This window comes from Thermobia domestica, chromosome 3, assembly GCF_964235325.1.
Source record: "Thermobia domestica chromosome 3, izTheDome1.hap1.1, whole genome shotgun sequence".
In the NCBI taxonomy this organism is placed as follows: domain Eukaryota; kingdom Metazoa; phylum Arthropoda; class Insecta; order Zygentoma; family Lepismatidae; genus Thermobia; species Thermobia domestica.
Window position 1 is genome coordinate 142,964,635 of NC_137456.1, and position 26,938 is coordinate 142,991,572.

General features: G+C 32.4%; 1 protein-coding gene across 2 annotated transcripts in view; it reads right to left on the reverse strand.

Moving 5' to 3' along the window:
- Positions 1-26,504, reverse strand: part of LOC145680777 (uncharacterized) — a 55,934-nt gene extending 29,430 nt beyond the window's left edge. The window contains exons 1-4 of one of the 2 annotated variants that reach the window (XM_081751774.1): positions 26,430-26,504; positions 10,000-10,151; positions 6,973-7,060; positions 1,019-1,092 (exon numbers count right to left, since the gene is read on the reverse strand). In XM_081751774.1, coding sequence (XP_081607900.1) covers positions 1,019-1,092; positions 6,973-7,060; positions 10,000-10,151; positions 26,430-26,432 — 317 coding nt within the window. In that variant the 5' untranslated portion in view covers positions 26,433-26,504. Of the gene's footprint in view, positions 1-1,018; positions 1,093-6,972; positions 7,061-9,999; positions 10,152-14,113; positions 14,159-26,429 lie in introns of those variants that run through there. The other variant, XM_081751775.1, reaches the window with a different exon arrangement.
- Positions 26,505-26,938: the final 434 nt, after the last annotated feature.

Genomic DNA, 26,938 nt, shown 5'->3' on the forward strand with positions numbered 1-26,938 from the left:
CCGAATATTCTTCTCAGGATCTTGTTCTCAAATACTTTCAGTCTATGTTCTTCCCTCAGACTAAGTGACCATGTTTCGCAGCCATACAGACCAACAGACATGATTATCGTTTTATATATATTTTAAGCTTCAAATTCCTCGACGAAATTCGCGACGACAAGAGATTATGAACCGAATAGTAACACGAATTCCCTGCTTTTAGTAGACATTTAATTTCTCCGTGAATATGATTTTCATCTGTTAATATTGATCCTAGATATTTGAAACTATCCACTTTATCAAAAGTATTATTTAATATTTTAACGCGTCCACAATTTGCTGTATTCCGGTCCCGACGCACTTCCATGTATTTAGTTTTCTCTGCATTTACTTCTAAACCCATGTCCCTGCAAGCGTTTAATAAGATCTCTGCATTTCTTTCTATTGTTCTCCTATCTTCCCCTATTAAATTTACATCATCAGCATATGCCATAACCTGGTGAATACCGTTCAACTGTAGGCCCTGGTTGCTACCTTTGATTTTCCTTATAGCGTATTCCAGAACGAAGTTAAATAATAATGGCGACAACGCATCTCCTTGCTTCAGGCCATTTTCGACGTGAAAGCTCGTGGACAAAAATTTTCCTACCCGGACTTTACTTTGGAATTCATTTAAACATATCTTAATTAATCTAATTAGCTTTCTCGGTATTCCAAGTTCTGTAAGAACGTTGTATAAGGTTTCTCTCCGAACCGAGTCGTACGCCTTTCTAAAATCAATAAATAGTTGATGTACCTGGGTATTGTATTCCCACTTTTTTTCGAGTATTTGGCGAATGGTAAATATTTGGTCGATAGTTGATCGGTTTCGTCTGAATCCGCACTGATAATCTCCCTGTTGCGTTACATGAACAGATAAATAAATAAATTAATTAAGGAACTAAAATTAGGGACATTTATATTGGCTAAACATATTGTTAATAGTAATTTAATCACGATAAATTGCATTTGTACTTAAAGGAATTTGAAGTTAACTTACCTGTAATACGTAAGCAAGCTTATAATATCATCAAGGTAGGTGTCCGAATCAAAAGTAAGTTTATCTCCCAGGCACTGTAAGAAAAATAAAATAAATAAATAAGTAATAAAAAAAATACACAAATAGAATCATTACCCTATGCTTCTGAAGGCACGTACCATGAGCATTAATAAGGCCTAATATTCCATTACTATAAAATTGTTACAGCAAATTGTTTACCTCATTCTCAAATAAGAAAGAAAGAAAGAAAGAAACAATCTGACGAACATGCAAGAAGTGAAATTTGATTTCCAAAGATACTATATTCATTTATATGAAAATATGCACTACCAAGAAGACTGTAGATAGTCTTCTTCAAGTGTAGCAGATTCAATAAAACTTGGCATCTTGGAGGAAGAGGTTTCTTATAATTCATCTTAATTCAGAAATCGTATTCTTAGGTAATAATAAATTTCAGCACTCCCACGTTTTATGATACTGTAAATCTGACAATTGTCTCTGTACGTTCTTGATTATAATTGTCTTTTCATGGGGAAGTTGAAAAAGTGTCTGTTTTATGAAGTATTTGAAAAATTCATAATAGCTTAAAACAGTGATGACCAAATGGTGTTTCTCGGGCCGTACCTGACTAGCGTTACCACCTGTCTTGTTTCAACCAGACATCATGTACAGTATTTTAGAAAAGTCTCTGGTGTACATGTTAAAACCTGATTCTAAATGTCAGATTCTATATTTTTCCTCGCATGATCTTATCAGCATTGGGTTTGATTGATACCATGTATGAAGAGAATAGTTTAAAAATTAGTCAACCACATATTGACACTTCATTATTAGTAGAGAAAAAATTAATAAGTTTTTTTTTTTCTCTCTCTGGAAGTGCTAGCGCTCCAAACTTGCTAAAAGTATTTCAAGCTGTGTTATTAGTACCACTTAGTAATGCTTTTCCAGAACGAATGTTTAGTCTAGTGAATACTTCACGAATAAAAGCTCAATTTGTATAGACACAAGTTTAGTTTGAGTTGAATTCTGTGTCCACAAGGATTGCATTCTCCATTTAAAGTGATTACTAAAAGGATTTTTCGAGGAGAAAAAATTGAAATACGTTACTTAAACAATACAAAATGAAAATCGGTTTAATATTTTTAATAATAATAATAATAATAATAATAATAATAATAATAATAATAATAATAATAATAATAATAATAATAATAATAATAATAATAATAATAATAATAATAAACAATAATAATAATAATAATAATAATAATAATAATAATAAACAATAATAATAAAAATTGTCAACAGTATTTGATCTTTATGCTACATGGTCACAAGCACTACTTTCCAGTGAGAAGGTGTGAGAAGGGAAGGTAGTACTTTTCCAGAAACTAAAATATCTTTCAAATTGTAGTTTTCATTGCAGTACATACTTATTTTGTAATGTATGATAAGACATTTAATTCTTTACTTCTTTAGAATAAAGAAATATACATATAACTTACATGGTAGCCAAAAGCAACTCCTAAAGCAAGTATGGAGAATAAATAACAGAAATTAATTATAATGAAAAAGTAAACAAAACACAAGGAAAGAAAAACTGTGTTGAAAGTACTTTTTCTGATGCTTCATCATAAAGGATCGGGAAGAATTAAGGGAAATAAGTGCAAAAACTGAGGAAGCCACATTCATTTCATATCACGTGATACCATTGTCATGTTCAAAGTGGAGAAGGATTAAAAATTTCTTGAAGAGGCGATACCATTATAGTACTATAAGTTATTTTCAATCCCTGATCTTTTGTTCAATATTTTTTGCTACCTATTCCCCTCCCTCTTTGATGAAGCATCAACGAAAATATGAGGACTATTTTTTTTCAACCTCCGTTAAGCCACCAAAAGAGAACCATATGAGATGACGAAACGGGAATAAGCCAAAGATGTTCACTGGATATCCCCCATCCTCCACATGGATAGACAAACACTCCTGTCGTTGAATAGCATCTATTTGTCAAGAACTTTTGATGAAATTTTGTATATTAGGTAACAATAGACCGAATAGTACATATTTAACAACCATTTTGTCATACTGCTTTCCTATTGTTCGGTAATGGGTCGAATTGTATGCAGTACTTTGGGTCTCAAATTGCTATGTATTGCATACACTACACAAGTAAAATTGTATATTTCCCTTCGTAATATAAGCATAAAATATGTAAATCATTAAACTTGAAATTTACTGCACTATGTTTTATTTTCTGAGAAATTATTCAATCAATGTACCTGGATCAGATGCGTCCATAACCCCAATTGTCTTCTTCCCGCCTTCAACAGACAATAGAGCCACCTGTAGATAAAAAGAAAAACCAGCTGCCTTTTCTGCAGTAATTTCGACACTTCCCGAATACAATAACCGAGATTCGGGGATGTTCTTAAATATTCGTAACCATGACGGGTGTTCGAAAAACGTATTGCATGCAATACGCAGGATCTCAGGAGGTTATTGTGGAGTAGCGAGCGTGAAATGTCGCCAAGTGTGAAATATATGATTGAGTGTCGCCAAGTGTGAAATACATAATGTAATTCGATTGCTCCTAGCGGAAGAGCATAATACAGCCGCCATTCATTGTCGAATGAGTAAAGATTACAACAAGAGCTTTATAAGTATTGGATGTATGCAAGACATCTGCAAAGAGATCAAAGGAGGATTTATAAGAGTATATGACGAGAGTAGCCAAGGGTGGAAATCTGTGACGGCAGACGACCTTGATGAACACGTGAATTGTGTAGTTTGTGAAAGGCGTAGATTATGATTTATGAACTATCTAATCTTGGGATTTCAGACAACTCAGCAGCTGCATGGAGAAATCGGGTTACATCACATAATTCACACTTGGTTGGCGCTTCGATTCCACTTAATAAGATTTCACAATTATTGAATGGCTAAGTTTGTCGATAGGTATGGAGGATAGGGACGTCCAGTGACAACTTTGTTCTATCATTGTTTCGTCATCTTACATCATTCTACTTTAGAATTCTGCTCCTCCGCAAAAAGCCGGTGAATCCGATTTGTTCAGGCAAGCTGCCAGAGGCTCTTATGAGCAAACCAGCAAAGTAATACGTATCATTGTTTCCACTTCGGCATTTATGACACCATGCCGAGTAGTTTAACTGAAGTGGACTGTGTCTGTAGAACACAAGTCACCAATCCGAAGTTCATTCAATCCCTCTCGGGAGGATCGGTATTTTTAAAAGAAAAGAAGAAGAAAAAGAAGAAGAAAAAGTAGTAGTAGTAGTAGTAGAAGAAGAAAAAGAAGAAGAAGACTTCCAAACCAAATGTTGAATGTTTTATAGAGCGCCTATGTCTGTCCATCTGTCGACAAGTATCAGGACAAAAATGGTAAGAGAGATCGAAAAGCGGTTTCTTTCGATCGATTAATCGTACCAAAAATAGGTTTCGTTTTCGTTACCCTATATTCAAAAAGAAAGTAATAGAAATCAATCATTTCCGGTTTCAACGCCAATAGAACAAAACGGTAAGAGACAGTGACAATTGGCCTCTTGGTATCGAATTATTGTCTCAAGTGAGTATACCATAACAACCCGTAACATTCTACCAAAACCGGAAGTGGTATTTATTTGTAAATACTTGCGGTTTCAATATTCATGTACCTTACACAGTAAACAAAAACGGTAAGAGATACCGAGAAGTGAATTTTTGGAATCGATTCGGTGCCCCCAAAATAGGTTTCAACTCTTACATTAAGACTTTATTCAAATCGAAAGTAGTAGAAATCTTCCATTTTAGGTTATAGTTCTTATCATCATAGAACAAAAACGGCAACAGATAGCGGTTTTTTTTTTTTTTTTTTTTTTTTAATCGATTCAGAGTCCTAAGAAAATATTCCATCTTCTCGTACATGTCACTAGTAAACCAGGAGGATAGAAATTCTTCTTAACAGGTTTCATGTCTCATTATCCCTATATTGCAGCCAGAAGTTGTATATTTGTTTCAATATTAAATTCCCATGGTTTGGAAGTTGACCGTAGTTACACAACAAAACATTCACTTGTTACTCGTATTATTAACAAGTAACAAGTGAATGTTTTGGTATGCCTGATGCGCGTCTGTTTGGGACGTCTGTTTGGTATTCCTATCTCCTGGTATTTAAAGGATACGCAATAACATCGTAGTATGTTACACGATTTTCAGATTTACTTTCAATATATAGAATTGTGTTTTTCAAAAAGTAGTCCATGGACCACCACTGATTCACTGTGCGGTTCCAGGTGAACGATACGGAACATGACAATTTTCCAGTCACATCCAGAAGATATATAAAATGTATGCACTAATAATTTAATTTTGTTTTGCTTGAAATAGTGTTTGAATGATTCCTTTTATAATAGATTGGGAGTGACTATTTCTTGAATGAACATTTTATTCGAAACACAAAATAATAAAATAGTAATACATAAAATTTGATTACCTTAGATCTGATAACCAATTTTTGAGAAATTATTTTTGTATGTACATGCTCAGAATAATTACTGATGAGATATCTGTTTTAAAAAAATAGAACTATCTAATTTGTTAAATATTAAAATTGTAGTATTGGGTGTTAAATTCAAATATAAATATAAATTCTTTCTTTTCTCCGCCTCAGAAGCATATAGACTTATATCAAGTGAAGGGCCGCTGTTGTGTAGTCGGTAAGGTGTCTCAGGTTCGATCTTCGGTGGAGAAGAGAAAATTTTCTCATCCTACCTCGTCCCAATGCGGTTTTAAGGTTAATTCAGTCTTCGAGAGATGGATTCCTAGGGCAAGTGAAACGATTAGAATGGTCAAGCAGGGACAGAGTTTGTACAACACTGGTAGAGCTTCTAGATAATTTCTCATAATTAAGCGGAATAATTGTAAATAGGTATTTCATCCTGGAACATTTCTTCCTGGCAAGAAGAATACAAACCCCAGGACTTACATGGATGGATATAAATTATACGCGTTCATTGATTGGTTTGCGTCCCTTTCAATACTAGTCTATATAAAATTTGGATCTACAGTTTAAGGTGTAATCCGAAGCATAGTAATTCATTCAAAGTTTTCAAGGCTCTCTCATCAAAAATTGAGCCCGAGACCCCGTGCACCAAAGGCATACGTGCTAGCCACTGGACCAAGCAGTAGGGATAATAATAATAATAATAATAATAATAATAATAATAATAATAATAATAATAATAATAATAATAATAATAATAATAATAATAATAAGCGATGTAATTTTCTTTTATTACCTTATAAAGAGATATAAGTGAGCCTGCTGTATAATATTTGGACTTATTGTGTATCTTTTAATAAGACAAAAGAGAAGAAATTGTGTATGTATAATAAATTAAAATGTTAAACTAAAGTATATGCCAATCCTTTAAAGATGTATTTTCCATTATATTATTACCTTTTGTAGAATAACATGATTGTATTTAATTCCATTTTCCACTTATAAGTTTCATATAATCTATTTTCACCGAAAAAGGCAAGTTTTAAAAAAGTAACTCTATTAATTAAATATAATTGTAAAGCTTAACATAAAGTAAATTTAACATTATAAAATAAAGCAATATTATTAAATATGTCTTTCCGTATGTTGTGCTCACACGCTTTATGAATCAGCGAGTTTGTCGTTCAATAGTTAGCAACTTCTTGGGGATCGAACTATCTTGCTGGTGTTCTTATGGCTTCGCTCGCGGGAACGATGAAACAACGCTTAACAGCTCAAACGGACGAAACAGTTCAAATTACCCGAATCTGGTGCCTGTCTTACATGATTCTTATATGGTGGCTTGACAGAGGATGAAAAGAAAACATCCCTTGTATTTACAAATAGTTTTCAAATAGTGTTGATCTAATTTTTGCTGTACAAATAAACTGGCTTTGGGAAACTTGTTAGCGTTTACCTTCCATCCAGCAATATTTAGAAACTTCTTCATTGGTTCGAACTGCCATAGATAAGTAACAAAAGCAGGATTTCCCACCCGAATACTTCTGTAATACAAGAAACATACGTTAACGTTACGCAAAACTACAAATAAAAAAGAAAGTAATAATATTTAATGCACAAAAAAGATAACTTCTCGTATAACTGAAGCTAATGCTGTAATTATTTACTGATGCTTGTGTGCTTGCTAGCAATAACTACAAATAGTGGTTCAATTGCATACATTCAATAGCTTACATTAAATTTATTAATATTCTGTTGCAGCCAACGCCCTAGTTGCACTGGAATACCGCTTCTCTTCTCACGAGGTAGCGAAGTCAAGTGGTGCCAGGTAGGGTCAGAGGAAAGATGGGTAACTGTTCATACTCACCAGACAGCGTTGATATTGCGACATTGATCCAGCGTCGTCAGGATATGTTGGGATCTTGAAAATATGAAGTAGCGAATTCCGATCTAGAAAGCCAGTAATAACGTTAATAGGAACCAATGTGCTAATCACACATCACCTCAAAGGCATGAGTGTCACAAGCCCTATGGTAGACCTTGGCCTCCAAACAGTTTGTGTCAGGAGTTTAGTTTACTCTAATATTCTAACATGATCATGTATGTAAGCTGTAAAATTCATTGTAAACATCATTAAAATTATTACTGTAATTTATCGGACACAAGCCGCGTATTTTAATCCAAATTTCAAATGTAGAAAGATGTACGGTTTTGTGTTTGGAAGGTTTTTTTGTTTTAACTATTGAATTGTGTGCTATTTAATAATTATGCTTATTCTAAGTTTGCTAGCCTCTAAAAATGAAATAGCGGCGTTTAAAAAAATTAAGAAAAAAAATAGTAATTTGTCTTTGCAATTTCTCTCATTTTGGCCTTTTCTTTCTGTTTCCCTTGTTTTTTTTTTTTTTTTTTTTTTTCAGTTTCGTCAATTTTTAAGGGTAAGAATTACTTTCAGGCCAATTAGTTTTACACAAAAGTACAATTTACCTTGAAAGAAGTTAGAAGTTTGATTACATCAATTATACCTATGTTCTAAATATTTTGTTAATATTTTAAATAACACTACCCTCTCTTCGTATAGAATTGCAGTTATACTATTTTAAAAGAAATTGGAATTGACGAACATTAATATTAATGACTCACATAACTGTTTTCCTCCGTATGGAAAGAATACGACTTAATGAATATAAAAGCAGAAATTGAATATTGTGGAAATTGACTACATTTCCCTACTTCGGGGCGAATTTTTAGAAAGTGTTAATCACGAATTTCCTCATTTATAACTAGAACTTCATATACCGAATTCCGCACTTCTAATGTAAGCGAATTCTCACTTTGAGGATTTTCTGCAAAAAGAATCGTTAATTCGAATTTTATAGAAACTGTCCTCTTTTCTCTCTTTAAGAGTGGAATTTTCGAAAACACTGGAACATACTTTCTGTTATTTTTTGAAGTAATTACAAATGTTATTTGACGTAAGACTTTGGATCGTCATTATATAAATTGTACATTAAAGTTTGAAACTCACTCTCTGTAATAAATGTGTTTATTTTTATTGACACTCATACATAAACCAATCATATCTTGATGATGTCCATTAGAATATTTTGTTGTTTAATGGAAATAAATGATGATAATAATTATTATTATTATAAAATAAAAAAGCAATTGATTTGCTATTTTGAATTAAATTACATTTTGTAAGTTACAGGAAACTGTGATATTCATTGTAAGGAAACTTGGCATTTCGAATCGACTAACAATATCTATCAGTACGAATCTTCTACTTTTTCTAAAAATGAATGTATAAACTCAGTTTTATATTAGGTACAATAATTTCTTATTGATAAACACATTTTTGTAATAAACATTTCTTTATCTTAAGTATATAGCTATCTATCTATCTATCTATCTATCTATCTATCTATCTATCTATCTATATATATATATATATATATATATATATATATATATATATATATATATATATATATATATATATATATAGATAGATAGATAGATAGATAGATAGATAGATAGATAGATAGATAAACAACATGTAACAAAAAGGTCGGGACAGTGGAATATCTCGAAAAATACTGAGCTATCTAGAAGGATAACGAAAAAAATATTTCATGTAAAAGTTGCGTGTTTTCGGTTGCAGAATCCGAATCTGCAATAAAAGTAGGGGGTTTCCATTTGAAATTTCAAAGTTGCCCTCTCCTCCCCCCATAGGGAGGAGGAGGACAACTTCATATTATGTTAGTTGAATAGATCTTTAAAAATCATTGGACACGCATTTCGTGTTCTTTTGAATCGCAAATGTATTTATCGAGGCATTTAGTTTATCAACCCTTGGTGACGTACGACTTTTTTTGTAACTATATTATATATATCTGCTACATTTGCTTCTATCCAGCCAATAGAATCTGCATTTCATTATCTAATTGATCTAAAATTAGCTACTAGGCTAACAACTGGAAACTGAGTGTCGCAAACTTTCTTTAATATGAAAACAGACTTAACAAAAACATGAGCCAACTCTTAAAGCGTACAAGAAATTGGGAGTCTGTTTTTCATATGAACTTAGTATACAAGATAAGATGAGTCAAATTGACTAGTAAAAATTCAGTAATTAAAAAAAAAAAAAGTTATAAGACAAGAGTGAATAACTATGAAAGTATTGGTGGAATAAGAAAACGTAGAAAGTGTGGGAGAATCTACAAATACAATTTTGTCCACCACAAGCTCACATGACCTGGGATCAAACCAAGACCCCCGCATCAGAGATGAGCACTCTCTACCACTGTGCACCGTGCCCCCCAAAATTACTGCTAACATGTAGCCTACAATTTTTTCTTTAAATACATATTTATTTTAGATTTATCTTATGTATATGTCCTTTAATTGTTAATTGGATAATCTACAAACAAATGTTACTAATTCCCCATATTAAATGAGTGAGAATTTAGACTCATATACTTACTGAAATTTAAGGTCACCAGGATTCATTTTTATGTTTTTGAATATTAATAACAACTTTTCCAAAGCAGTGTCACTGGTTTCCTTGTCATTATTTTCATACAACTCATTCAAAAGTTTTTCCAAAGAAGACTTCGTTTCCCTACGTGTCAACATCTAAGGAAAACAAAAACTGGTCATTTCACTATATGTAGAATTATTTTTAAAAACAATGAAAGAAAAAATCAACTTGATGTGTACTTGTTCATGTATTTTTTCATTACATTTGTGCATTATACGCAACATTTACGGACTAACAGAACTGGTAGAACTAAAATATTCAACATGTCAGGTAAATAATATCAAATTTAGTGTAATATCTTAAATGTATTAGTTTTATATTTGATGATTAACTAATAAGTTATGACATTTGTTTGTACTATTTACATAGTTAACAATAAATTCTATTTAGATCAAGCCTTTTTTGTTTTTTCTATTCTTACTTTTTTCAAATGAAAATAGAAAAGTTTGTCAGTGCGAGCACTTGAGCAGTTTTAAATAGCCTTCTAAAATTATACAATACATTTTTTACATATAATCAATAAGCAATATATTCTGATTTATGTAATTCAACCGGACTGGGATATTTTTTTGAATCGAATAGTTGTTTCCAAGTAACAAATAATTTACGAAATACACAATTTTAAGCTTTAAATATAATCCAATAATAATATAGTTCTGCTAGTCAATAGTGTACTTTCTTGACTACACTAATATACTTTCTGTAAATTAATACATCTATATTAATTTCTGTAATTTTTGTCTTTACTGGTATAATTTTCTACTATCTTTTATATAGACTGAGCGAAAAACGTCTATTGAAAAGTGATCGTAGCTTTTGTAAATATTGATTTTCATGATTAAAGAAAAAGAATTTAGTTCTTATAATAAAACTAGGAATGCAATGGATATACCCGATTGCAATGAAATGAGCTGAGCGAGCTTAAACTACGTAATCAGGAAGCGTTTTTCGGTGATTATTCCTCGATGGTACATCGGATTTTTGATTTCGACCTATGTTCTCACTCAGCACGACATACTCTATCAGCGTGCTAAGTTTGGTTGAGATCGGCCAAACGGTCTAGGAGGAGTTCGCGGACAACCAAACGGCTAACCCGAGTATAAGAGCTTCGCTTCGCTCAGCTCAATTATAATCATACTGTTATATTCAGGGCTGGATCCAGGATTCTCTAGGGGGGGGGGGGGGTGCACCAATAACTAACAGTACATTTGAATTAAATTTGAGTTTTTTTAAATGCCTTTAAGCATCTGTGATGTGAACGAGGAATTCCTTTGGAAATGGTAAGTGTCTGCTCTCAATGGATTCTTTTCCTTCAACCTTCAGAAAATTGATTTACACCATTGATTTAGCAAAACTCACTGCTAGCTTTTCACTTTAGGTAATGTATATTTACAACAAAAGGGGGTCCATATGCAGCTTTGTACCCCTCCTAAATCCGGCCCTGGTATACTTATACTTCCGGTAATAGAAGATAGGTAAAAATGACGACGTAAAATTTAGCACTGCGTGGCCGAACTCAGCTGGCCTTACGGAACAAAGTGTGTTGTTCAGTGATACAGGTGAAAAGATGGTGGTGAAACGTGATTGGACCTCGTGCTATAACGCACTCAAGGATTATTAGCAATTGCCATTTCAAATTATGGACAACGATGTTTCTGAAAGATACTTCCACAAATGTTCATCCCTTCGCATCCAGAGGAAAACACTACTAATAACAGGAACAGGAGATGTTTACAAAGTCCAAAATAGTCAACATGCTAAACTGCTAGGAAAAATGAAGTAACCACCACGCAATCCGAAATATTCTGACAACGAAATTAAATTTTGTTCAATGAAGTCGCATTACTATCAAGAATTATCTTCAAAACTGTAATCATCAAACAGGATATGAGAAAATCATGCTGGGTTGGTACAACGACTACCTAGAGCTTTTTGAAAACAGTATTTGGTCAGAGGACGTAGTTTTCATGTGAGGAAGATGAGAGGGATTGTGAATCATCATAGTTGTGACTGCTTAGGGTCATTGTCAATAAGCACGAAACCACCGAAAGATTCCAGTGTCGGTGAGTTCCTCCTGAGCACGATGTTGGAAAATGAGATATGGTGTATGGCGTCTATATGAGGTGCGACCATAATCTCATATTTAAGCAAGATAGTGCACTGCATCATTTTGTTCTTAATGTACACCTCTGGCATGACAAGCGTTTTCAAGGACTTGGTTGGCCGTTGTGGGACCTCATGAGTTGCCAGTATATAGTACTTCCTTACTCTTTGTGATGTGTTTCTGAAAGGAAGAAAGAAATTTATTGCAGCAAACTATGCACTGTCAATCAGTTCATTGATTACATTAAGAGTTGCAAGCTCAATGCTTACTTTTCGCCCACCCGTATATTGTTTGTAATTTTAATATTACAATTTATTGGTGCATTTTGTGACAAGGGACGTAGCTGTACATTAGTTTTAAATAAATTTGACATAAGCCCTTACGACAATGATATTGTAATGTTACTTCTTATTCTACAGTAATTTCATCAATTTTAATTTTGTATTATAATTTCTTAATAATTATCATTAGATTAAAGTGTTAATATTAAACCAGGAAGCCAAATAATTCTTTTTTTCTTTCGGGATTTCAATAAATTATTTTAGTGCTCTTGGAAATGAAATCTTTACATCCCGCGGTTATGCCGGTTAGGCTAAAGGAGACGGTTTAGTGCTCTTGGAATAAATGAAAACATTATATCACGCACTCTCTTTATTTCTACTTACTTTATTTCACTTAAGTGAAAATAATAAATTTTTCTAGTTTTTTATTCTTTATTAAAGTATAAGAGTAGTATACGAATACACAGTGACATTTTTGCTTAAGATAAACAGGAATATGTTTTCTTATTCTTACTTGTATTCTTATTCTTTTCTTTTCCTATTGTAACACGTGATATGATTTACTCCGTATTTCTAGTAAAAATATTATTGGACATCCACTCAAGCATCTTCTGATACAATCTTTCTTTATATGTTAACTTAAGTCTTCTACTTCTTTTGTGATGACCCATAAGTCTTCCACTCTCTTATGTGAAACCAGCTATTACTTTAATAACCTTTGTATTATTATTATTATTATTATTATTATTATTATTATTATTATTATTAATAATAATAATAATAATAATAATAATGTCATATCAGTGCTTGTTTTAGATTTCACAGTATCCTTCAAATCGTTTACACCTAGAGAGACATATTAAAGCACAAATGGCAAGATTTAACTTTAGGCTATTCGTTTGCTACTATGATGATTTTTTAAATGTCTAATGTTAATATCAAACGAGATAAATATTTATTGATGTACAGTTAGTTTAGGTCAGATTCAGTTGTTCTGTAATAATGAGGCTACCACTAAATGAGTTTTTATGGAGAAGATTAATTGTGTAAATTCCCTAAAGTAAAATCTTGATGTAAAGATGTTTCTTTCAGAAACAAATTATTAAAAATAAGGGTTAAGTTTAGAGTTTCCTCTCCAATTTTTTATAAAAATTAGGAAAATTTACAGGAGAAATCGGGTAAGAAATGATGATTTGAAGTCCTTATGTGATATTTAGGTGTGTAAATTTGACAGTAAGGTTATGTTTAATACGAGAAAAGATATGTAGAAGTGGGTACTATTTGCAAAACACGGAAGGTTTCGATGATTTAGCAGCATGATAGTCGTAAAGATGGCGTATCGGCTCGTTAAATTTGATATTTCCGCATTGAGTTTTACATATTTGTATGAGAATCATGAAGAGAATCTATTAAATTTTTATGTGAACCACGAATTACTGAATTTAAGTGATATTTGAAGCTTCTTTGAGAACCTGTTCTAGTCACTGTTCTAGTCTAACTAAAGTCTTACCTGGTAACCTAACCTAACGTAAACTAATCTAACCTAGCCTAACATTTTTTTGATGTTTTAACTGCGTTTTTGTAGATTTGAAACTGGAGGGGCAACTCTAACTTAAGCCAAAAATAATTATTTTAATACCATCAAGTTTATTATTATATTATGATGGCTCACCTTACCACGAGTTTTTAGTTAGATTTTCTTTCAATGTTCTTCTTCTTCTTCTTCTTCTTCGCATCTCTAGGAGACATTTACGACTAGCGCAGACTACAATTCGTGACGCCTATATCTTTTATTTATTTGTTTATTGACAGAGTATAAGTTCCAGAGCAAAAGATTTGTCCAGACAAAAAATAAACCAATTATATATCTATCTATCTATCTATATATATATAGATATAGATATAGATATATATATAGATATAGATATAGATATAGATATAGATATAGATATAGATATATAGATAGATAGATAAATATAGATATATACAGGGTGCGGCACGTAAAGTGAACACATAAAATGAAATGTAATGTATTGAATATGATTAACTACAACACATAAATGAAATGTAATGTATTGAATATGACTACTCACCTTCACAGCAGTCTTCACAGCAGGTGCTGAAAGTGTCCTCCGCCCACTTCAACACACATGTGAGCACGATTGAGGAGATTCATATATACCCTTGTCAGTTCTTGTGTTGTAATGCTATTGGTGACATCCTGGATCCTGGTCTTGAGTTCTTCAATTGTGTGTGAATTTGTTTCGTATACTCTTCCCTTTAACAGTCCCCATAAGTAAAAGTCACACGTGGACAAGTCTGGTGACCGAGGAGGCCACAAGCCTTTGCTGATTGTCCTCTCTGGTGTAAACATCTCATGCACAAGGGACAATGATGCAGCTGATGTGTGGCATATTGCCGTCCTGCTGAAAGTAACATAACTGACGCTCCTCTTCGGTCGTGCGTGTATAAAACTCCTCCAGGATTCCAATATACACGTCATTGTTCACTGTCGTCTCAAAGAATATGGGCCCAATAACGCGTGTGGCGGAAATGGCACACCAAACACCAACCTTCTCATCATGCAAGGGTACCTGGTGGATTGCGTGTGGATTTTCTGTCGACCAATACCGGTTGTTTTGAGAATTTACGTACCCAGACAGGTGGAACCACGCCTCGTCACTCATGATGAACATTAGTGGATCCAAGAAACCACTGGCAACATTGCTCAACAGCCATGAACAGAAATGCACCCTCTTCTGCAGGTCAGGATCCTTCAGTTCTTGCACAACACTTATCCGGTACGGTTTTAACTTCAGTCCCCTTAAAACACGTCTGCAACTTCTCTCACTCGCATGAACCTGTTGAATCAATCTCCTGGTTGACTTTCGAGGACTTCTTGTCATTATCTCCTCCACCTGCATCTTTAATTCAGGTGTGCAGACAGATGGTCGTCTGTTCCTGGGAGCATTTTGAACCGATCCTGTACGCCGCCATTTTTCAATCAATTCCTGAATGGTGCTTTTTGCAGGCACAGAACGTCCTGGAAATTTCTCCCGAAACAAATTCTTTGTTTTCACAAAAGATCCAGTGAGAATGAACCCTTCAACAATGGCAACACGCTCGGGTATCGAATACGGCATTATCACACACTGACACTCACCCGGCTTAACACAACGAGGCCTTTTTCTCAACTGGTTTCGACAAGTTTCACTGGCTGCGGCTGCACGTGACTGCTGCAGGTCACGTATGTCGACCCGACCTCGACACGCCATCTCTTGGTAGGAAGGTAGATTATTTAAGTGTTGCCAAAAACACAATATACCAGAATATTACGACGGGCCGGTTTTACGTGCCGCACCCTGTATATATAAATTGGAAAATAATGATAGTTGCTTTATAATGTGATGAGCGAATCGGAATGAGGTTACAAATGAATTAGTTTTACAACCCCGTAAATGTTATGCAAGTACAAATACAAAATTTATTTTTCATGGAATAAGAAGATTGGTTTAGCATTAATGGAAAGAACTTTAATGCAGTTGCTGGTTATTTGAAGCTAAAACATGCTTATTACTGCACAACTCATACGCCTGTAAGGAATCTGAAGTAATATGTCCGGAAAATTAGACAAAAACTTTAAGTGTAATGTGTGAAAATTAAGAATTTTTATAATTAACGGAGATTTTTGAGATCAACCCTAATATAGAAAGAAACGAGGATATTTCCTCATCGCGGATCTTTTTCATAAATTTTTATATTGAACTTACTACAATAAAAATAATCATTAACAACATAATTTAGTGACACAAGTGACGGGAACCTAGGTCTGCATCTTAAGATATAAAACCTCAATTGATATTATGAAAGAAAAGGAAGAAAGGGACAAGGTTGGTGTTAAGAATGTTATAATAAAATTTGGGACACTGCTCATATTCCATCTCAATGGAAACAAGTTCTTATTGTTCCTATTTTAAAAAACAAACAACATATTGGCAAAGCGGACAACTATAGACCAATAGCATTACTTCCTTGCTCTCTCAAGATATTTGAAGACTTACTTTTATCCAGATTACAGTGGTTTTTGGAACATAATCAAATTTTTCCTCCTACTATCACCGGCTTTCGAAAAGCCACCTCAACATACGACGCACTTGGGCCTCTTATTCTTGACATTTATCAGGCTTATCTTGAAAGACAATTTGTTATTGCAGTTAGCGTTGACTTGAGAAAAGCATATGACTCAATTATCTTAGATCTTCTCATTCAAAAGCTATATCTGTTACAGATACCTTCCAAATTTATTAGAATCATTCATAACTTACTTATCAACAGAAAGATTTTTATCAAACTTAACAAACATTACAATAAACCTAGAACTACATCGGTTGGCTTACTCCAGGGTAGTAAGTTAAGTCCTACTCTATTCAATCTCTATATATTGGACCTCATAACAGAACTTAACCATTCAGCAAAACTGTATTCGTATGCTGATGACATTATATTCATACTGACTACGGATGATCTTCACCGAGGGACAATTCTTATTGAACAAACCTTACAGAAACTATTACGTTGGTCTATAAACAATGGTATCGACATCAACTGGGAGAAAACTGTATACTCCGTCTTCACGCGAAGACGTTGTTATACACGCCCTACCATTCATATCGAAAATCGTACGTTACGCTATGTTCGACACTTCAAATACCTTGGGCTTTATTTGGACACAAAAATGACTTGGAAACCTCAATTAGCTCTGTTGTCAACCGCATTGGATTCATATAACATTCTCAAAAGCTTAAGTGCAAAACGTTGGGGACTCAATCCAACTTGTCTATACAAAATTATTACACATTGTATGATGGCAAAAACTCTTTATGGAAGCATATTTTATGAGGAGAAGATGAACTATTTTTACCAGCGAATAAACAAACTTTTATATGATGCACTTAAGATCATCCTTTCTCAGCCTACCTTCTGCCCGAAAAATGTTCTCTTTGAGGAATAGCCTACCTTGCTCTATTGACTTACAAATTTCCAAATTAGCAGAAACTTTTCTTTTGTCACGAATGGCGAAAAGGAATAATCCTCTTATAGCACAGCTTCATCAGATTAAACATATATTGGAAAATAGACATCAGAAGGTGCCGTATAGAAATAAATCACCATGGATAGTCAAAGCGTTTTTTAAAGTTCACATGTATGAAGGAATGATCCTACAATCTCCATCACTGCCGTGCTACATATTTCACTATACAACGAGTTTGGTACAAATAAAGACAATTCTTCCCCACTACGTCTCTTCTTCGACTTCAGTACATTTACCAAATATCAATAATTACATTTGGCACTCTTGTGTGGATCAGCTATCTTCAAATTGTACACTTGTTTTTACAGATGCATCTAAATACATTCATCAAAATGTCGGCGCAGCAGTTGTTGTTCCTACTCTTCATATTATCAAAAAATTCAAACTTCCTCAATATTTTACCATTTTCGAAGGTGAGGCTTTTGCCATTCGGCAAGCTCTTTTATTAATAAAAAAGTTACAACTTTCTGATGCCTGTATCTGCTCTGATGCTCTCAGTGTTCTTAACGCTTTGAGACACACCCATTGGAATGTTAAAACAACTTGGCTTCTTTTAAATATAAAATTTTTATACCATCAACTTCAAGAACAAGGATACATTATACATTTTTTACACACGAAATCACATTCTAATATAAAATTCCATGATGATACAGACCTAGCTGCAAAGTCTGCATGTAATGATGGTCAATCAGCTTTTATTAAAGTTAGCCACTTAAACTTTATTCCTATCATCAAACGAAATCAAGTCCAGATGTTACATGCTTGGAAATCTGAAAATAGGCTTGGACCAGGGCGACATTATTGGCAAATCATGTCTATCTCTCAACCCAAACCATGGCTTACTATACATAATTGGTCTAGATACAGAGTAATTCTATTATATCGCCTTCTTTTTGGCACCGCCTTAACGCCTTATAAATTATATTAAATACATAAATTGACTACACCTTTATGTTGGTGTCAGCGTGATATTGGATCTTTGAATCATTTAATTTTTGTTTGTGAACAATTTACTAAAGGCAGATCTTATATGATCAATAAACTTCACAGAGCACTTGGTTATGGACCTTTTTCTGTTGAACAAATTTTAGCTACGACCTCTTGGACTCATTCAATTATTGATGGAATTTTTACAGATAAATGGAATCCCGCTCTAAAACTACTAAACCCGATGCAAATATATTCTTCATTTTTATATGGATACCTTTAAATATTGAATAAAAATAAATAAATAAATAAATAAATAAATAAATAAATAAAGGAATAACTTCAAGGCATTTGATAATGTATCTGGCGAAAGTTCTACTATCGACTTCACCTGTTTTTTTTTTTTTTTTTTTTTTTAATTTGACTTCTAAAGCTTATCAAAATACAAAAGACAAGAACACCAGTGAATAATAATAATAATAGTGGTAGTGGTGGTGATGATAATGATAATAATAAACTGACTCAATTCTCAGTGGAAACATGATATTGCTTGACAATCTTCATGATATATATGTCCTGTTATGCATCACTCTCATCACCAGAGAACTATCCGAAATCCATTTGAAATTTTTCATCTTCCCACTAGGAGAATTTTCAAGATCATTACTAACATAGTTATCTAAGTTCAACTATTCTCTTGAGGTCTGGTATTCAGTGCACGCAACATGTATCTTCTTCAAGGTTTTTACTGGACGCAACGAGTTAAAACTGTACATTAAGCAATGACTTTAGTAGAGATTTATCAATTTTTTATTTTTTCAGCAATTCCAGGGCCATAGCGGGCTTAACTACTATGGTGCCGCATCTCCTCCTATGTACAACCTCTGTATGAGGTTACAAGAACAAGAACAAGAACAAGAGTGTTATAAATAGACGATCTGCCCACATGTATCTTCATCTTATTAAATCGGTGAAGCCAAAAAGCAACTGAGTATCGGCACGTCTGATTGGCTACTCTCGTTTCTACCATCGTCTGATTGGCTACTTTCGTTTCCACCATGATTGTTGGCTCAAAACATTGCGATCCTATTGGGCGAAGTGGGCAGAGTAGAGGTGGCGAAACTGTGACTATGGCTTCAAGATTTTGTTGTAAGGGAAGATTTTCTATTTTATAAGATCCTTGGTTGGTGTATTGTTTTTTTCAGATCAGTTCATTTCTCTTATTTTTGAGAGGAGGAATAGAAAAGCTATACAAGATCAATATTCCTTCAAAATTCATTAGAATTATTCACAACTTACTTATCAATCGGAAAATATATATTAAGTTAAATAAAACTTATAATAAACCATGAACATCATCAATTGGATTACTTCAAGGAAGCAAGTTGATTCCAATCCTATTAAATATTTATATATTGGATTTAATTACCAAAATTAAACATGAAATTAAAATATATTCATACGCTGACGATATGGCTACTAATGATCTTACTAAGGGATAAAACCAATTAGAAAACATCCTAAACAGAATAGTAAATTGGTCTATAAATTATGACATTGACATTAATTGGAATAAAACTAAGTATACTGTTTTCAAGGAAAAAACTTCAATGTACCTTTTCAGATATAAAAACAAATGGACATGTATATAATAATCATAACTTCAAATATCTAAGACTTCATTTGAATACAAGAATGAATTGGGAACACAGCCCTAAATAAATACCATGAAACATTTAAAAGCTTAAGTAGCAAAAGATGAGAATAAATCCAACATGTCTTAATAAATTTCTTATACAATGCATAATGAGTAAAATATTATATGGTAATATATTTTATGCGGAGATGATTTATTTTTACCAGGAAATAATAAAATTCATATACGACATGCTTAAAATCATACTTTCACAACCTACAAGTAGTTTCTTTCCGAAAAATGCGATTTTTGAAGAAACTGGTATGCACCCTTTACATATCAAATATCTAAACTAGATGAAAACTTTACTCTATAAAGAATGGCGAAAGAAGAAAATCCTATCCTTGAAATACTTAATCAGATACACTATATATTAGAAAAAAGAATAAAAGGGTACCGCATAGAAACGATCTACTACAAATTTTACAAGCTTTCAATAATGTATAAATGTATGGAGGAATGATCTTTAAAACACCATCTATATGAATAATTACAATAGTAATTTAATACCATATGACTAATTACAATAGTAATTTAATACAAATAAAGGTCATTACGCCGAAATATTTTTCATTTAAAAATTTAGATATATATATTACAAAACATTAACAAAAATATTTGGAACTCACATTTGGATCAAATATCTACAAATTGTACATTAATTTTGACGGATGAATCTCTCTCTCTCTCTCTCTCTCTCTCTCTCTCTCTCTCTATATATATATATATATATATATATATATATATATATATATATATATATACAAAAGAAGTTGATGCAGCAATCCTAATCCCTAATTTAAACATTACGAAAAGAATTATACTTCCAAAATTGTGTACAATCTTCCAAGGAGAAGCTTTTGCAATGCGACAAGTTCTTCTACTAATAACAATCTACAGTTGTATAATTCATGTATATACACTGATATACTCAAGTGTACTCAATGCTTTGCAAAAGCCAAATTGGACAATTAAAGCTACATGGCTCTTCTTAAATATCAAAATCCTATACAAACAATTACTTGAGAAAGAATATACCAAAATTTCTGCATACGAAATCTCACTCAAACATAAAGTTCTATGATAATACCGATATTTCTGCAAATATGCGTGCGATGAAGCACAATCAGCTTTAATCAAAACTAGTCATCTAAATTGTAAAACAGTAGTTAAGTTAAAACAAAGTTGTATATGATTAGAGATCAGAAAATAGAATAGAACCAGGAACATATTATTGGAATATGATGGAAATAAATAAATCGAAACCATGGAGTATTATACATACATGGACTAGACATAAAACAATTCTACTTTACTATTCAATACTGCATTAACATCATATAAATTACATCAAATAAATAAATCTGAAACAAATTTATGGCGGTGCAAGAAAAATATTGGATTAATAAATCATATATTTGTCTGTGAGAAAACTGGAAAAGGAAGAAAATACACGCGCTAAGTTAGGTAAAATTTACAGACAATTATGATATGAACCTTACTCAATCAAAAACTGATTGGCAGCAAATAATTGGGATCTAATTAAATCAGTCATAAAATTCCTATAATTAAGTAAATTAAATTATTAAAACAAAAAGAAAAATCTAATAAGGTATTTAGCGAAAGGGCTCATGGAAACAATCGTCAACACATAACTGCAATATATATAAACAAATCATTTTCTCAGACAAGTCCGTGAATCCATCTATGGAAACTATTAAAAAATCAGCCGCAAAAATAATAGCATAATTAGCAATTTAACTAACTTCTTTTAAGGAATTTTACTGGACGCAATAGAAAGCATAAAAATATGAATTTCCGCAGGTCTCGTGATTTTTCTAAAGCTTGCTAGTTCTAATCATTAGTTCTTATCAACAGTACATTTAATTACAATTTATTTAGTTATAACGATGAATTCAGCTATCTCGGTACATGATAAGAAATTTGTTGAGATCCCCACTTTTTTATAGTTAGGCTTTTTTTTTTTTAAGATAAAGAATTTCATTATTATATATGAACTTTAACAACATATTGATTCCCCTTGTAGTTTGGATGTTAGAAGACTTATGAGAAAAATGAAGATATAGAATTTTTAATATCGTTTTTCAATATGTGCACCACATTGGAATATAACTATCATTTAAAAGATGTTAATTTTGTCTCACTTTTGACTGTAATATTTTTATTTGTTTTGACATCACAAATGCATCTTTTAAAAATACTAGGTTTCCACGAACACCACATTTTCGTAATTGTACGTAAATTATGCATTGAACGATCTACATCACAGCAAAGAGTATGCTCATGTGGTCCGTACGCAGCTAACGAAAGAATCAAATCCATATATAGATTTTTTTTTTTTTTTTTTTTTTAGTTTTGAAATTAACCTTTATTTTAGCAAAATTTGAATAACATTTATTTTGTAAATACATATGAAATACAATAGTAGTACAACAACAGTACATAGTATTAATATGACAATTTATATATAATTCAGGAATATTAATAAATAAAATTGGACGGTACGAAGAATATTTTCCAAAGATAATGAACCAACTTTGGAAAAAACAACACACGTATATGATAAATATGGTAGTTACTCTTCTTCATTTCTGAGGGGAAGACGCAACTTAAGAGAAAATTTTGACGCAATGCAGAAATCGATTTTAATTTCAATTAATGAAAAAAAAGAGATCAAAATATTAACAGTTAGTGTTTCGAACATTAGATATAACCGTTATCTGACATCTTTAACCTTCCACATAATCCACTATTCGAAAACCGCCAACACAAAAAGCACTTCTTTAACACCTTATTAGATTTGCTGTACGACCAAGCACACAGTACGCTTCGTCATTGACTTGTTAACGTCATTTCAGGCATGTACACGTAGCTGCCAATGTTATATGTATTTGAATGGCATGTACTGTTTTTCATGTTTGTCTTTCAAGGTAAACTCTATACGTCCAAAAAGAAGCTAGCATGAGTGATGATTGCAACTCCAGAACGTCTCAATCAGGTAATAAGGGTATTTAGACCGCGAATTTCGAATATTTAATTCTCATTATATTAACTGCCCACTTTAAGAATAGAAAAATCGCACTTTTGTGTAGTAATGATTACATGATTATCACAGGACGTCAATGCTTGTGTTTTTCATGTTTTCAGATTGAGTAAAGAAGAAGAATCTGTTTTGATAAACAATAATAGCGCATACACATTTTTTGTTTCATTTTTCAGCATTCTTAGCAAATGGTAAATCCCAATAATACGTTTTGTTTTAACGAAACTTAAAGAAAAACAGGTTACAGCAATTTGACATTTCAAACCGTTCCTGAGATATGATGAACATTTATTTTAAAGTTTGCAAAAGAGCTTAAAATGATGCAATTGCTATAATTTGTATTTACAATTAAAATGTTCTCACAACTATGCTATTTAAGCAGTATAGTAATCTCTGTCTATGTTTTTCATTTCTTCGGAACGCTTAGAGATATCAAAATGGTCTAAATAAGTTATGATCTTTAGGTCTATTGGAAACCATATATGTAATTGAATGTGATACTTATGGAAACACTTTTTCCAAATAAATAAAGCCCTTTGAAGAAATCAACATTTCAATTTCTCCCTAGCTTACATTCTGTTTATTCGAAATACACCACATTATGCCCATAGTTTTCGACAGTAAAGTACTTTCTGCATATGCATTGTCTCATTCATGTCACTTGTGTTATTTTATTGCTATTCTATAAACATTCAAAGTTAGAATTTTGTGATACTGTCGGGCTTTTTAATATTGAATACATAATGTGGTATTATGTTTTCGTTTAATATCAAATTTGAAATGTATAATAATATCACGTAGAATCATTTGGGGAAAAAATACAACTTTCTGTTGGCAACATTGTTAACCTGGTGACATTAAAGAACCTCAAACAATGTGACGTGCGTGAAGTTGGCCCCCCACCTCTCCCAAATTATACCAAACGTTGCACATCGTTAGAGCATCGCTAGTGCACGTTAGTGCAGTAAGAACTAACGTTAGTGCTATCAGCGTTTACGAGATATTGAAGATTTTTGGTGGGAGGGCAACTTCATATGAAGTTAGCCCCCCACCCATCTTTATCATACAGATTTTCACAAAACTTAGCGCATCGTTAGTGCACTTAAACACACTAAGTACTACCGTTAGTGCTACCATATTTTGGGATTTATTCAAGATTTTCGGTGGGGGGCCAACTTCAGAAATATTAAATTCTATACAAATTGACGTAGAAACATGCGGTTAGCGGCAGTCGTTAGTGCACTTAAAAACACTAAGCACTAACGTTAGCACTACCATATTTTGGGATTTATTCAAGATTTTTGGTGGGGAGGCCAACTTCAGAAATATCAAATTTTATACAAATTGACGTAGAAACATGCGGTTAACGGCAATTGTTAGTGCATCGTTAGTGCACTTAAAAACACACCGGTATGTATGTATTTCTGTTGATAGGATTTGTAATAATCACTCAACCCTTACATTGCTAGGCCTATATTTTCCATTCACAAAACCGCAAAATTATTACTAAAAAGGTATCCCTTTTTGTTATTTAATCATACCTAGTAAATGCAAACTAATCCCATAAAAAGTTAAACAAAAGTTTAATAGTTGTAGGCGATGGTACAATTGGGAAAAAAGTTGAAAGTCATAGTCATAGAAAGTCATAGTTAAAGTCATAATATTATGGTAATACCAAAACTACACATTACACCAGTTCTATTTTTAAGCATACCAGTATTTACTAAGATGATTATTTGAAAAAGTTTTAAAGTATGACAGTTGTCATTTCAGAGTAGGGATGGCCAAAATTTTCCCGAATTGGAAATTTCACTTTCCGGAATTTTTCCGAATTACAGATTTTTTCCGAAATCGCATTTTTTTTCAATTCCGAAATTTTTCCGACTTTACTTTCCGGATTCCGGGAAGTAAAAATTCCGGAATTGCTATCACTACTTAAGAGGAAAGGCAGAGTCTGCTAACAAAAATAAAATTGTACATTTCTGTACATTTAAAACACAAATAATAATAATAATAATAATAATAATAATAATAATAATAATAATAATAATAATAATAATAATAATAATAATAATAATAATAATAATCAAAAGCACTCTTTTTAATTTTCACTATATCATGTATGTGATAAAATGATTGTATAAAAAGAAGCTTCAAAAGTGTCATAGTTGTAACTTATGAGAAATGACAATTTGGAACAAATCCAAAAACTGTATATTTTCGTATATGGAAAATAAAAAATTTACAAAAATACCAAAAGCATCCTAACCATATCATTTATGTGCTAAGATGATTCTATTTAAAAAGTTTCAAAAGTTTCGTAGTTGTAACTTACGAGCAATGACACAGTATGTAACAAAACTTAAAACTGTATATTTCGGTACATGTAAAATAATAATAATAATAATTAGTTACAAAAATACAAAAAACACCCTCTTTATTTTTCAACCATACCATGCAGTGTTAAGATGAATGTACAAAAAAAGTTTCAAAGGTTTCATAGTTGTAACTTTTGAGTAATGGCACAATTTGCGAAAAAAAAAAAAATGCTTTGTATGCCCATTAATGTTTGACAGTGTAACCTTTTGCAAAGTTTCTTATAATCTGCTGAAAGAGCAAAACTTAAGCTTTCATTTGACACCAGAATGAGCCCAATAACTTCAAAAATAAGGAAGTTATGGTAATTTTAGTTTCATGATGCTAAGTGCCTGAAAGTGAAATTGGCGCAAAATTCATATTTTTCAAAATATTCTTCCGCGCTCATTTCTCATTAAAAAAAAAAAAAAAAGCATAGTTTCATTGATATTTAGACATATTATGGCTTAACAATTTTCTTGTCAGAAACCTGCATTTGAGGGAATTTTAAGTAAGTAGGTATGATTTTAATTTTCATACTCCTGTTTGCATGAATTGCATTGTATTTTATTTAGCAAAGTTGACTTACAATAGGAAAACATAGCATTGAATTTTGAGCTTGAATTCTATTATAATAGGATTCTCGAAACTTTAAATTGCCACAGAATAAACAAGTTTTATTTTATTCGTTATCTACTGTAACTGCCTACGAATGTGGATTAAGATATTGCGGATGCTATTTTTCAAAGCCGCGCACATCTCCATCTAGAGGATATATGTATCATTATCATCAGATGATAATAAAACACATAGATGTCACTTATTCCTCTATAAAGCTATTAGGAACTTACCATAACATCGTAGAAGTGACTCCTAAAATGACGTATACATACTTTTGTGCCGATTCAGAAAAGAAGCATGTTTCTAGGCAAATACCTATTAGCGACAATAAAAAGCGTTTGAATTGTTTGTTGTTGTGTGAATAAAAAATTACTACAATATCTACTAATTGGGTTCGTGCCCAATTCGAAATTTATGAAGAACGGAAATAACACTGAACATGTTACGATATTTGTATTTCCACGTTTCTTGAAATTGTTCAGGGAACTCTATTACTTCCTTTCTCATAAACTACTTTTCCATGCTTCATTTGATTTTTTTTAAAGAATCAGAACAGTTTATTTTGTATGCGATCGATGGAAATCAATCGAACTTCGCCAAAATTAAAATGACGTGGTATTTCTTTTGTACGCGATCGATGGAAATCAATCGAACTTCGCCAAAATTAAAATGACGTGGTAAACTTAGTACACATAAAATGTTGGTGTATAGGGCTTTCATTCCAGAGTTGGGGTTTGAT